Source organism: Histoplasma capsulatum, genomic scaffold (assembly GCF_000149585.1).
Source record: "Histoplasma capsulatum NAm1 scaffold_3 genomic scaffold, whole genome shotgun sequence".
Taxonomy (NCBI): domain Eukaryota; kingdom Fungi; phylum Ascomycota; class Eurotiomycetes; order Onygenales; family Ajellomycetaceae; genus Histoplasma; species Histoplasma mississippiense.
In genome coordinates, this window is record NW_001813980.1 from 2,689,761 (window position 1) to 2,703,310 (window position 13,550).

The window sequence follows — 13,550 nt, forward strand, 5'->3', positions numbered from 1 at the left end:
GGACCCACTACACGGAAGGAAGGAACTGCTGTCCTCTCACAGTTGAGAGATTTCCACGTGACTTATGCTCCCCATGCTCATCATCTTCTCTCAGATACCACGTCTGTATTTTTATCCCCAAAGCAATATCCGGACGTAGGATTGTGGTGGAGTGGCACGGCGCGGTAAGGTGTTTCACATCGCCATAACGAAGGCCGCCGGCTAGCTCGACTAAGACATCTAATGGTACGGGTTCGATGGAGCTATCAAACTGGACGGCTGTTCTATTATCCGCTCGTACTAAGTGCTTGTGTTTTCGTAGGTAGGCGAGGAAAGAGTCTCTTTCTGACGACTCTATCAGAATGTCGATGTCCGCTGTGTGCCTCTCATTTCCCATGAGGCGCATAGCCCCTCCACCAACAACAATGAAATGAGGGATATTTTCAACCAATGCCAGTTTGTTAATTGCCTCTATCACATTTTCACTTTTCACATTTGCCATGGCGAGCTATTGGGAATCGGGGCAGGGGAGCGGGTGAGCAAGGGAGGCCGTAGTCGGGAGATTTGGCTAAGTTGGATGACACGCGGTATGTTGCAACTTTTCAAAAAGTTGAAGAAGCATCCTTGGAGGAGCTATGAGGGACACAGAAAAGTTATTGCAGGTAAATTACAAGTCTACCAACACTCGCGCGGTGATATCAACACTGGGGTTGGCCATCGCGGGGTAGGAGGTAACCAATAGCTTGGTCGTGGCAGCTTCGACTTGAGCTCGGCAATCCTGAAGGGTTTCTGGGGTAAACTATCCGTGGCAGTTGCGACGTCCATTTCGCCATCCTGTACAGCTTGTCTCAAGCGGCAAATGTCTGCTCGATCAGAATGAGATAGCATTTTGTAAAAGTATTTGATGAAGAACTGATTTTCAGGTGGTAGACGCTCTCGTAGGTCCTCAGGACATAATACGATCATCCCAGAGTAGATCCATTGCATATGGCAATGTTCAAGGTAGCGTGGCTGCACACGAGCGGTCACAATTTGGTCGACAAGAGTCTCTATCATAGCTGGGAGTGTGAAACAGGATTTGGTCAGTATCTTCTGCCCATCTATCGACCTACCAGCAACACAAGGTCCTTACAGTCTAGAAAAACCGAAAATCGAGGAAATGGACATGATGTTGAAGGAAGCATAGTTATCGAGGCTTGGTAATGCGCGGTTCCGAGATCAAGATGCCAAACACTCGCTGGAGACAGTATCATGCCAACATTAGTCCCCAATGTACTGTGTTTGATGCGTATACTGGCATCGTCCTCAACAGTCTCTGTGCCACGACGTTCAAAAGGCACTTTCTTGAAGTCATGGGAAAGAAGATACGCGGCAGCGTCCGAGATCTGATCATCACATATAGCAAAAACGAGATCAGCCGCAATCATATTGTCCAGGCCATATACTCTGACTGCAAAGTCGCTGACAATGCAAAGACGGTAACCAGCTTTTGCAAGGAGCTCAGCCGCATAAAGCTGTGGAACAAAGCACGCGACATGGGAATCGCCAACATCTTTGTAGCGATCTGAATCCATTTCTCCAGTAAAATGCCCAGGGATATATACTCTTGTCGTATCGTTGGTATCGAGTGGAACCGAATACGAGAGCGAAGAAAACTTGAATGTAATGTTTCTGATATGTCAGTCTCAGACGGCAGAATCTGGCAGATTTAAGAGTGCTTTTATGGCAGACTGTGGAGCTTTTATATCACATCATATCAGACTACAACACAGCATCGTGGATCGCTAATCCGCAATAGGAAGCCTAAGGGCCAACCTTAACAAAGTTAAGGTTCGAATTGATTTAGTTCAGCCCTGCCGGATAACCTATTAGGCCGCTGGGGCAAAAGGAGCTCAATCAACCACCAGCGGCGCCATGGTGGTACAAGGGGGCGAATTACCCAATCTAATCCCTCCAACACAATCCGCCTGAGTGCGCGACTTGACGCGGGAAATCCATTCACCGCCTTGACAACATCCTGTTGGCTGGACGTTTGCATCAAAGAGAGCCTATATACTACCTATTACGGACTAGCGCACTGCACATCTATGCCTCAGCTGCCTATACAACTACTTAATACGTTCCCACAACATCTCATTCCTTCATCTGATTTGTATTCTCCTCCAGTATATCATAAGATCATGATCCCTTTCATCCAACGTCGTCATTTCACTCCTCTCCTTCCCTAATCTTGCCAATGGGCTACCTTTCAATTAGAAAACCAATGTCCAACATGTGATTGATCGGATTCAAAGCGAAAAACCTGCCGGTACACAAGCCATGTAAAACTCTTCTACGGCGCCGACACCGGGGCGTCTGATCTCTGGGATCCGATGTGGTCCTCAAGGAACGGCCGAATATAGGTCCCCAGGATGAAATGGCCAACATTCAGTTTATCAAAGAAAATACTCAAATTCCAATACCTAGTGGTTATAAAGGAATGGACCGATGACAACGATCGACATTTTGTCCTCATGGAACGCATTAAAGGTCAAACACTTGAGGATGCGTGGCCAACCCTGTCCAGTTCTGATAAAGAACGTATAGCGGATCAAGTGGCCAAATGTCTGGTGCAGCTGAGGAGCTTGTAGTCGCCCCAAATGCAGAGCCTCAACCATCGCCCTCTATACTCAGGTTGGCTGTTCCTTCGTGAGCCTCTGACCCCACATGGCCCGTTTACCTCGGAAACCGAGTTTTGGGATTTTCTCTCGCTCAAGTTAACCAAATTACCCAAGGACGCATTAGCGAGATTGAGAACACGTCTCCCTACATCAGCTCCGTATACGTGTACACACGGCGATTTAACCTTCTGCAATATTATCGTTAAGGACGGAAACCTGGCTGGGATTCTTGACTGGGAAAACGCGGGATACTTCCCTGTTTGGTGGGAATATGTAGCTGCGACCATTGGTTTGGATAAAGAAGATGCGGAATGGAAGGCTCTGTTACAAGGAAAGTTAGGTTATGATTATCTCGAGGCAAAGAACTTTTGGGGAGATTTTTACTCTATACATTTCTATCCGGACTTGGACGAGTCGGGTCAGCAGCTGCTAGAAACCTTGCTGGAGGACAGTAAGTAATGTCCTCCGCAAACGCCAAATGCGAATGATGGATGTACTTAGTTTTAATTTGATACCATAAATCTCAAAATTCCGGTTCGCGTAACTAGCACACACTGACCTAACTCCTGATTCGCAACCAGGGTCTTACTTTTGCGTGAGGTTACAATTGAACATTGAGAGAAATATCAGGCAACTGCCCAGTCCATGCATGTATATTGATGTTACGTCTTCCCCAAGCCATATATCTCTGCCCCACCAATTGCTCATCGTGTATATGAAGACCGAGAATAACATTAATATCACATGCCATGGAAAACAAGAAACGTCCCTTCCACATGCCACCCACTATGACGCTTGCCCCTCTTCTCAGCAGAATGTCGAGAATGCATGAGGGGTAAACTGCTCAGCCGATACTAGCACCCATCCATAGATTCCTGGACGCCCGACATGGCTTTGGCTGAAAAGGGAAAGGAAGCCGTGAGCCACGAGTTTGAAATTTGATGTCAATTCAGACGCTACCGCAAGGTTGTTGGTAAGTACTAGTATTTTCGGTAACCTATATACTACACATATGGAACCAGCTTGGATTCATACCTTTACCACGAATAGCAGGTTCGCACCACAGCAGGCACATTTCATAGCTCCCGTCATATTATCGTGCCCACATTTACGGCAGTTCATTGTTGTGGTTGTAGTTTCTTGGAGGTAGGAAAGGGAGAGTGTACTCCGTAGTGATTGGTATAGTTAGCGATTGATGGTTTGGTGGAGCGGGTTGGCAATGATATTGTTTTGGCAGAGTGGTGGTGGAGGAAACAAAAAATATATAGGTTAGCTAGACAAACACTTCTTTTATAATATATCAAGGAGTTTACTCAACCCTCCTCTCATTTTGCTCAGTGGAATCTTTTTCTAATGAAGGGGAGACAAACAATTGAGACTGCTACAGGTTTCATTTTGTATAAGAGCGTCTTGCGTTCAGGAATCAAGGTTTCTGTTCAATAACAATCATAGTGCTTCAAGTTAGATGTCAGTCCATGCGACATTTGTCACTACACTCCGCTGTGAAAATGGCAGCCAAAGGAACATGTCATGGCCTATTGACACACGCTGCAGGCAGTTCGTCGCTGGCAAACCTACAAAGTCAAAAGTTTCTTGATATGCTAACACAAGACCAAACAGCACAATGAGATGGCGTGGTTTAGATAGTTGGGACACTACGGACTAGTAGAACTAGTTAACTAACTAACCAATGGCAAACTGACATCAGCGCAAAAACGCTAACTAGTTAAACGTGAACATACAAGCATACCTAGCGGACACCAACAGAAGGCTAACCTTCGACAATCCGTCAGATTGCAACGGAAAGCCTGGGTGACTGTGGTAGGAATCCAATTTTCAACATGGCGGCGTCACCAGCAAGAAATGAGTCAAGGTCAAGTTATTCCCTGCGTTCAGCTTGGCCACAGAGGGCTCCTCGAGCTGTCAAGTTTCTCCCAGAGACTCACGCTGTTCCCATTGAAAGTCCTGGAACACCAGCGGACTTTGTCAAGTAAGGATGGAAGAGAAATTGTTCCAGACCTTCCCTGGCGACCGAGTCACAGACTCCATGCTTGGTGAGGCCGCAAAACTCTTTAACGAGAACTACGGTATCTGGGGGAAGCTTTCACACAGCCCAGGTAAGCATGATGCTATGTCCTTCATTACTCCAGCTGACGCTCCCTCAAAGGAAAACCCGTCAGGCTCAGCGCGCGTCGTCTGCGGGAGCAATACTTGCCCGACCCCGCTACTACAAGCTACGTGCGGATGGCCGTGGATGGGAATCTTGCTGGAAATGCTTTCGCGTGCCGTTGGAAACACGGCGAGAAGAACATTTGCTGGGTTACTCAGTTGGTTGTTGACCGTAGATTCCGTGAGCGTGGACTTGCGAGCGCGCTGTTGAGGTCCATTTGTGCCGATACATGAGCTCACATCCGGCTGCGTGCATGGCAGCCGCGTCATCTTACGGGAGTAAGCATTCCCTTCTTCCGTCATTCCTCTAGCAAGAAGTACGTGGGTTCTGATTCTAGTAGGGGGTATCGAAAAAGCGCCGTTGGGCTTAGTCGAAGCGAACGCCAAAGCAGTCTTAGAAGCTTTGCCAATACCTTATATAAAAAATGCAAGGTTGTGCGGCTCCCTCTTCAATCTCGAAGATTTAACAGGACTCGTTTGCGAGGTCGACACTGGATTCTTTGTGGATCACAAGGAGCCCCTGGAGGTTGTAGAAGTGGTCCGTCAAGATTTGCAGTGGCCACTCGGGGATTTGCCAGGGGGTCATGGATATCTCCTGATTCTGCCCGGCAAAAAACGCAGATCGAGGTCGTCCTCGTCATCCCAATCCAAGGGAGACATTATACCGACTCAATCGGTGGCTTACTGCTGATGAAGGATTAACCGTCAGCAAGCGCAGACTATATTGTTATGTGCCTCAACTGGAGATAGCTTCCGTTCTTTTTCATTTTCGAGAACACGATAAGTGGTCAAGAATTGACTTGTTTTTCAAATGGATCCATAAGAGCCTGTGCTCGCTGTTGGATATCCCAACCAGCGTAGATCGTATTCTGATCAAGCCCATAGTGCAGGAAATATGGAAGTACCGATGCTCGGAATCAGGTCTCAACCCCTTTCCTGCTGAACACTTGCATCTCATTCCAATGTCACCAAATTTGTATCGTTACAATGATAAAAGCAGTGAAAATTGAACAATCATTCAAAATACGCTCATTGTTATTGTAAAAGTGAAATGGTAATAACAGTGTAGAAAAATCATAACCGAGCAAAGAGACATCGTGTTGGCCTAGATTACTGGATGACGGGATTTGGGATTTCCTGCGAGTCAGCATTTTATCATAATCATTATATTCGCGACCTATATCATTTGTTTTCTCAGAAATATAAGCATTCGATAGTACCAGTAGACATGAGAGACGTAAATCATCGAAAGGCGAAGGGAAAAGCAGAGAAAGACCTTTTGTATAAATAACCTCTCATGTATTGAAATCTGAACACTGCCTCGCTTGTATGTATAGTCGCGCATTCCCTTCCATATGAATACTACGTTTTTTTTAACATGTAATTATTGGGAAGATCATAGTTAATTCAATTAGATTTTGATACTCAGTGTTTGGGGGCAATATTCGGACGTTTAAATCGGTCTGGCAATATATATATATATAACACACTTACTATTTTCCTGCCTCTTTTCCCTCACAGAGAGCTCCTTGGCCGGTTCGCAAGGGCTAAGAATCCCTTTTCAGAACATCAACGGCAACGTTCTTGTCATAGTTGTCCTCAGCGAGGTTCGTATCTAGCCCTCATCATCAAGCAGTAATAAAGCATACTAGTACTAGTACTTCTAGGAACCCTAACCCTACGCGGTAGATTGTTGTTGTTCGCGCGGGTGACGGGGCAACAACGCACGTGATGCTTCGACGCGTGCGAGGTCACCCGTTATCCATTTACCACTGAGATAACTCCGCCAAAAGGATCGATCCTTAGGGTAGGAGGAACCCCATCTTAAGAGGTATTTGCATGCTTTTATCCATTTCACGTCTGTTTCTCCAAACACTCATACTACTTGCAGATATCTACAAGTTCCTGCAAGTTCCCTCTTGTCAGAAAGATGAGACTCGAGCAGAAAAAAAATTGCAGCATCTCGATACGATAGCGGATGCCCGTTGCGCCTGCTTCTTAGATCAAGCCTTACTATATCAACAGTAAACAAAATGAAGGTACGCCTGCACCCCGAGTGCCTCCCATATCGGGCAGCTGGCATCCAGGTGAGTCTTTGCTGCCGCTGCTGCGGTTCCGGTATTGCTTTCCTTTCCCAAGTCACAAAACAACAGGATGCTGTTCTTGTTTGTTTATAAATATCCTTCATTCCCTCAGATCACTTCTTCCAACGAATCGAACAGTTCTGCAGCTCCAATACTTACTTGATACATTGCATTTCGAAGCTCAAGCTCAGAGACTCTAATAATAAAATGGAACAGACTCAGCAGAACCTGGCACAGCCAGACTTCAACCTTCTTACAGATGCTACGCAGACCGTAGTACACCAACTTTCTCTTCTCCCAAATATACCGATAATGAACATGCAGAACCAGCTCGATCAGGTCATGGGCATGCTGCGGGGGATTGATCAACATCTCCATCGAATTGACGCGCGAATGGATCAATTGGATGCGCGCATGGATCGATTGGATGCGCGCATGGATCAACTCAACACTCGTATGGACGAGGTTGATGCTCGCATGAATCTGATGGCTGCGAACGTACTAGCCACGTAAGCCCCCTTTCCCTCTTCAAATACTTCCCCTTTTTTTGTTTTTTTGATTTTTTGAACATGGCTAAGATGATTTCTAGCAATCGCAACTCGATCGCGCGGAGCATCAATTCCACGATCAATAGAGATAACGTTGCTCTTGTTCCGCTAGTCAACCAACGGAATGAGGAGATTCACGGCTTTCCAAGAAATCTTGCTGCATTAAATCGGCTGACAGGTGTGAAGGGTTTATCTACTCTGATTTTCTTAGACAGCAATTCTAATCAAGTTTGATCAGGTCGGCAACTGGATATTTTGCTGCGGGAATTTGATATTCCAAACGTTGGAGACATTGAGGAACGCCGCAATCAACTTCGGCAGATCTGTGGAGTACCACCTCGTTTTTAATAGTGAGTAATGGAATTGTGTATCTTGTTATATTTATATTATGTGTTTGAGGGATCCTTCTAACTTTGTACTAGTGGGAATTATGCCTATGTGACCATTTCAGGGTGGGGGAATGAGATGGCGAAAACATATGTTTATATTCATGAGAGAAGATACAAGTGAAAGATGATGGGAGACCACCATTTGATAGCCGACTGCCCTTTCCCAATATCATGATTACGCGTATGAGTATGTGGTTGAACTAGGAAAGAACATTCAAGAAAGAAGTCAGAGCGCCAAGGAATCTGAATTCTAATATCACGTGACCTATAACTATGCGTCACGCTTATTTTTGAACACTCCAAGGTTCCTGATTTCGAAGTTCGATTTTCCCATGAGACACTCCAGCCCAACAATCAGGCGAGCAGACAAATGGGAAAAAACCAACAATGGCGCTTCCGTCGAACCTTCCCTCCAAACGCCCTTCCTTTCTGCTTGCATCATACTCTGCCCCCTCCACCTCCCAAGCCCAACCCGAACGAACACACACTTTCTCTCATCCACTTTCAACATCCTTATCCCGCAGTCTGGACAACTCTAGTACCACGCCAGCGAAGACAGCGTATCTCTCTGAGCTACGTGGGGCCGTGAGCACATTGCAAACTGAGATAAATGAGTTTCTGACTGCCCGCATGGACGAAGACAATAATATCAATCGACAGGCATCTGGCAGTGTGAACATGGCCCAGACTGAAAGAGAACGGAGAGAGGAGGAGAATTACGGGGAGGAAGTTTTGGATGATGAGGATTGATTCTTGAGGAAACACAGCATATCTGCCCCGCATTCACGATATTTTTAGTCAAGCTCCCACACCGTTGACCGAGAACTTGCTTCCTTTAAGCGATCTTACTCTGCCCCCTACCAGTTCCTCCCATCATTGGTTTTTAATGCCTATGGATATGGAGTATGTATTACTCATGGATGCATTTGCCATTGAGAAAATGCTAGTGACTTCGCATCTTCAAATGAACAACGAATATAGAGTGAATTGCACGATGATGGGCCAGGGGGGATCGAATAAAATGGCTAGGAGAGCTCATCGAAGGAGTGGACTACAGAGGTGCACGCGCATGAATTCCATTTAAACCTGAAGTTGGAGGGGTTGCAAATGGGAAGGGAGGGGGAAAGTGGATAACAGAGGGCCAAACATACAAATTAACATTGTGGGCGCTAAGTTTTATATGCCGAAAATGTTAAAAAAAACGTGGAGTTACAGAAAAGTTCCGATGATTATGTGATAGTATAGTGGGGCCCCTGGGGGGAGGTTGTTCTATTTGCAGTGTATGCGTTCACCTATGATGCAGCAGTAGTGCTCCATTTACCAGCGCAACCAAGATGTACGACAGTATTACTATTCAAAGAAGAATTGTTAGCCAGGGATGTCCTCTAAAAACCTGTGTCAGAAGGGTGTGGAACAATGGGACAAAGGAACAGCATACTTTGGGAAAACGCTAATCACGCTTCCTCCCAATCGTTTATGGCATACACCACACACCCTTTCCTCGCTAATAGTCACGAAGCGATTCCGACCCTTATTATGCCCCTTCACGATTTCCTCCCCAAGCTGTAAATTCGCCTGAACCGCTACATTCTGTACCTTGCGTAACGCAGTCACAATCCGGCTTTCATTAGCGACTGAATTAGCCGCCCTTATGCGGCCGCGGAAGTAGAATTCTAGCTCATGCACAGGGAATGTTTCCGGTATTAGTTCGAGGGTGGAACCGGCGGGGAGACGAGAACCGTGCCTGGCAAGGATTTCTATGGCGGGACCGTATTGGGGTTTATAATCGTGCGGTGGGGAGAGATAAAGGGACAGAAGGGTGTGATAAATGGATGGATGGCCGTCTTCGTTGTCTGTGGGCGAGACACGTTTCGTTGCGGCCGTATCTGTGGTCCGAGTTTCCTCATTACGGTGGATATAGTTGCAGTATCTGACCGTGCTGATTAGCCACTAGGGCAGAATGAATTTGGGAAGAGAAAGAGGCTAATTAGTATATCGGACTTACTCTTCAGCTTTGTCCGGACTCTCTAGCTTGAATACATAAATCTCTAGTGCTTGTCTATGTTGACCCATCTTGCTAAAAATGATCGCTCGAGCCTCGAAAAACTCAGGATCTACCTCGTTTGGTTAGTCAATGCTGCTGAAAACACGGAGTTGGGAAGGCGGAGCGAACGACAACTCACCTTCTCTAGGCAGTCGGTCCAGCATCTTAGCCGGCGAGTACTGCCCACTGCCCTTCAACATATCTAAAAACTTCCGTCTACAATCCGTCCACTCCTCTTCACTTTCAAACTCCTGCTGTGCACTAACGTCGCCCGCTTTCCACCGTTTGAGCCGATCCAAATATAACGAGAGTAGACGCTGATGCAAGTCAGGCGACATTTCGTTCAACTCGCCAATGACATGTTCTAGATACCGGATAGCAAGTTTGGCGTCAATGCTCTGGAGGAATTCGAGGACCTTATCACGCTGTAGTGTTTCCGCATTCTCTGTATCTGCCAGGAAAATCTCCATTCCCAGTTCCGGCCGCGCCCTCACGGGCCATTCGGCAAATTCCAAGATTAAATCGATCATTTCTGGCGGGAGATTTTGCAGATATGCGACAGTGCGTTCTGGACCGCGCAGTTGCGAGGCGAAGACTGTTTTTTCTGTTTCGTCCGTCTCGGCCTGGCCAAATTTCTGTAGCAGTTCAAGGGCAGGGCGGTGCATCTTTTTACCAAAGAGGAAGTCGATAAGATCGTTGTAACGCCCGGTTTCCTCGAGTTTTTCCATTACAACGCCCGGGTCACAGAAATTGGCGATGCGGAAAAGGGATCCGGCTAGGGACGGTGTTGCAAACATGTGGGCGCGGAAGAGGGTTGTATCAACCAGTGTAGCTGTCTCGCGAAGTTTCCGTGCAATATCGTCTGAGCTATCGTCCGGAGACAGACCTACTACGTTCCTGACCGATTGGCTGAAGTCATCGGTTTCATTGGCAACTTGTAAAGCTAGGTCGGTGACGGTTCCATCCGGATTAAGAAATCGCTGCAATCTCCGCCGAATGTCTGCGAGAAATCCCTGGAGCGCGTGTGCAGCGGTTTTTAAATCTTTCCCTTCTACAGGACTATTAGTATCATATTCAGATATGTAGGAAGGGTGACTGGATCTCATACCCAAGGGATTGTCCACGGGTTTCACATCAGTGGGCTTTCCACGGACACTGCTTGTCTCGCTAACATCTTCGGACTTCCCCCTCAAAAGAGATCTCACAGAGGATGCATATCCTGCAGGAGCCTTTGCCCTTGCTACACTCTCTGCTACAGCCTCTATACTGTTAGACGCAGTGCCATTCGTTTTATAGGAGGTTTGGTCATCGGCGTCCGACGCTTCCTCTTCAACTTTCTCCTCATCGAAGGTAGAGAGTGGCCCAGCAATGACTTTTGGATACTTGCGAATGACCATCTCGGGAGAAGCACATGCGTCTGTAAATAAATCTAACGAATCACGATACTTCCGCTTGTCAAATAGAATTTGCGCCTTCTGTAGCTTGGCTTCTCGAAGCCTGCCCGCTTTATCTTTAAGCAGCGCGTCTTCCAGCATACTGATTAGGCTTATGGCTTCATCCAAATGCGCTTGTTCGATAAGTGAATCGATTTGCGAGTCGTAGTCCAACGTAGCCATTCGCCAGATGATGCGCTCGCTACCAACCAGAAAGCCTTTTCCTGCATGGGCTAGGCTTATTGTGGGTTGGGGTATGTGAAGCATACTTGCTGAAGGGAGTGAAATGGATTGAAGCAAAGACAAGGTTTCTGGATTGCGGACTTCCAATGTTCCCTTTGAAGGCTCTTGCAATGCTAAGATGTATGGATATGAGTAACCCACGGCCTCCGGGCTTGTGGTCCAAGGGATTTGCCGCCTTCCCAAGGACTCGCCATCGGTATCGACGAAATGAGTATTGACATCCTTAGCTAACAGTATTTCCCCATCCACCAATCGTGTTGCTAGAGGTTTCGGCGCAGTACCTCCCATGCCAATGTAGCTCATACTTGCAACACCCACACCTCCAAGTCGGCCTGTGTCCTGTCCGCCAGGCCCGCCGATACTTCCTGGGCCCACGATATCCGTTACCTTGGAAGATTCCACATCGACCATTTCATAGCTTGAATTCAGGCCCACAACGAGTTTGGTACCCGTGACCCAAGTTAAAGTCTTAATCCCACTTGCTAGTGTGATCTCCTTTGTATCATCTTCCAGTTCCATATCTAGCCACATCCACAGCATCAGTTTTCTCTTAACAGCCACAGCGAGTCGAGACACAATCGATGGTACAGAGGTACTGGGGTCCTTTACGATATTCGATGTAACTGCAAACGCAGATGCCCCTTTTGTTTTCGCTAACTGTTGCTGCAGCTCATAGGTTTGGAGGTCGTGGATAGAAACATATGCGTTCGATAACGAAATCAGAATGCCCGCCTCTTTGATGATGGCCAATTGCTCTATTTTATATCGCGAAAACTTTTCCTGCTCGCGAAGTAGGTCTGTGGGTTTCACGTTCGGTAGATCCACATTCTCCACAGCGGCTCTATTCACATCCATATCCCTTCTTCCGTTCCCATTTTCTTGCTCCCCCACCCCACCTAACCGAGATTCCTCACCGCCGCTATGCTCACGATTCAACTCATTGATGCGATATATTCGGAGGGTTCCCGTATTTAGCCCGACAAGTAGCCGGTCACCGTATGCTAAGAATGACTCGATCTTCGATTTGTCGCGCTGCTTGAGCTGGACGAGAGGGTGGGCCGTGAAGGCCGACAACATGGCTTTCTGGTGCTATCGCTGGAGCTGCGGGGATGAATGTTGAAAACCCCGTTCTGGTTCTGACTGCCGTAGCTGACGCAGGTTGTGGAAGCTCGGTGTCGGGAAGATTTACTTGACCACTTGATGTATAGTTCACATCCCGGCAGTTTCGCCAGCTCGGAAACCAGTAGAACAGCGTCTCACGTCCATGGAGACGAATGAGTGTGTCGATATACGCCGCCTCCCATTACTATCAAAGGTTGGGTTTTCATGACAAAATTGTTGAGTTTGGATCGAGGTTGATCTCAGATGACGCAGATCAGGTTCGCCGATATTAGTCAGCATATTTTAGTCGCAGAGCAACTTGTATTCAGAAGTGACAACCACGATAGAGATAACTAGCGGAGTTGACGACACCAGCAGGGCTGGATCTTTAATTCTGAAAGGCGCAGAAAAAGCTACTCGCAAACCGCATAGAATGTAGCTTGTTCATTTTATCATCGTGTCAGCGGCTATCCAAGCGTTCGTCAACTGATATGTTACGAGTATTGTTCCTGCCATAAAATGTTAAATCACCTTCAAGGGATCTATTGGAAACGTAATACAGTCACATTTTAAAAGCAAGTAAAGAATCAAGTGATGGAGACGCCTCGCACGCCCGCCTGCACCCGTGCATGTCCAAGCCAGGCCTATTGCCGCGATGTCTATCTAGAGAGAAAACCATCTTCCCATGGACGCTTTTTGATTCTATCAGCCATATTCCGCGCCCAAAACTTCAGAGTCTGAGTCTAGCAAACCGCCAAAAAAAAAAAAAAAAAAAAAAAAAAAAAAAAAAAAACCCTCGCTGAGAAATGCAAACGTAGCATTTTTGGTGAGAAATATGTATGTGATGTATTAGTTGTGTTGTTAAGGTGAGGAAAAGGTAAGGGTGAGTGGGAAGGGAGA

The 13,550-nt window shown here is 46.8% G+C and overlaps 5 protein-coding genes across 5 annotated transcripts; 3 read left to right on the forward strand and 2 right to left on the reverse strand.

The window, feature by feature from the left end:
- Positions 1-7: 7 nt before the first annotated feature.
- Positions 8-1,553, reverse strand: HCAG_03949 (predicted protein; the record flags this gene model as incomplete). Its single annotated transcript, XM_001541801.1, has 4 exons — positions 8-487; positions 659-757; positions 820-1,028; positions 1,274-1,553. 4 exons carry the CDS (start codon positions 1,551-1,553, stop codon positions 8-10), a joined length of 1,068 nt encoding a protein of 355 aa, XP_001541851.1.
- A 1,065-nt stretch (positions 1,554-2,618) lies between these two features.
- Positions 2,619-3,471, forward strand: HCAG_03950 (predicted protein; the record flags this gene model as incomplete). Its single annotated transcript, XM_001541802.1, has 2 exons — positions 2,619-3,090; positions 3,221-3,471. The coding sequence occupies 2 exons, from the start codon at positions 2,619-2,621 to the stop codon at positions 3,469-3,471; spliced, it is 723 nt and encodes a 240-aa protein (XP_001541852.1).
- A 676-nt stretch (positions 3,472-4,147) lies between these two features.
- On the forward strand, positions 4,148-5,510 carry HCAG_03951 (predicted protein; the record flags this gene model as incomplete). Its single annotated transcript, XM_001541803.1, has 6 exons — positions 4,148-4,196; positions 4,283-4,304; positions 4,394-4,693; positions 4,820-4,989; positions 5,120-5,346; positions 5,430-5,510. The coding sequence occupies 6 exons, from the start codon at positions 4,148-4,150 to the stop codon at positions 5,508-5,510; spliced, it is 849 nt and encodes a 282-aa protein (XP_001541853.1).
- A 1,331-nt stretch (positions 5,511-6,841) lies between these two features.
- On the forward strand, positions 6,842-7,882 carry HCAG_03952 (predicted protein; the record flags this gene model as incomplete). The annotated part of the gene is made up of 5 exons (XM_001541804.1): positions 6,842-6,895; positions 7,109-7,401; positions 7,482-7,618; positions 7,656-7,790; positions 7,863-7,882. 5 exons carry the CDS (start codon positions 6,842-6,844, stop codon positions 7,880-7,882), a joined length of 639 nt encoding a protein of 212 aa, XP_001541854.1.
- A 1,176-nt stretch (positions 7,883-9,058) lies between these two features.
- HCAG_03953 (conserved hypothetical protein) lies at positions 9,059-12,626 on the reverse strand (the record flags this gene model as incomplete). The annotated part of the gene is made up of 5 exons (XM_001541805.1): positions 9,059-9,121; positions 9,324-9,768; positions 9,835-9,943; positions 10,013-10,924; positions 10,982-12,626. 5 exons carry the CDS (start codon positions 12,624-12,626, stop codon positions 9,059-9,061), a joined length of 3,174 nt encoding a protein of 1,057 aa, XP_001541855.1.
- Positions 12,627-13,550: the final 924 nt, after the last annotated feature.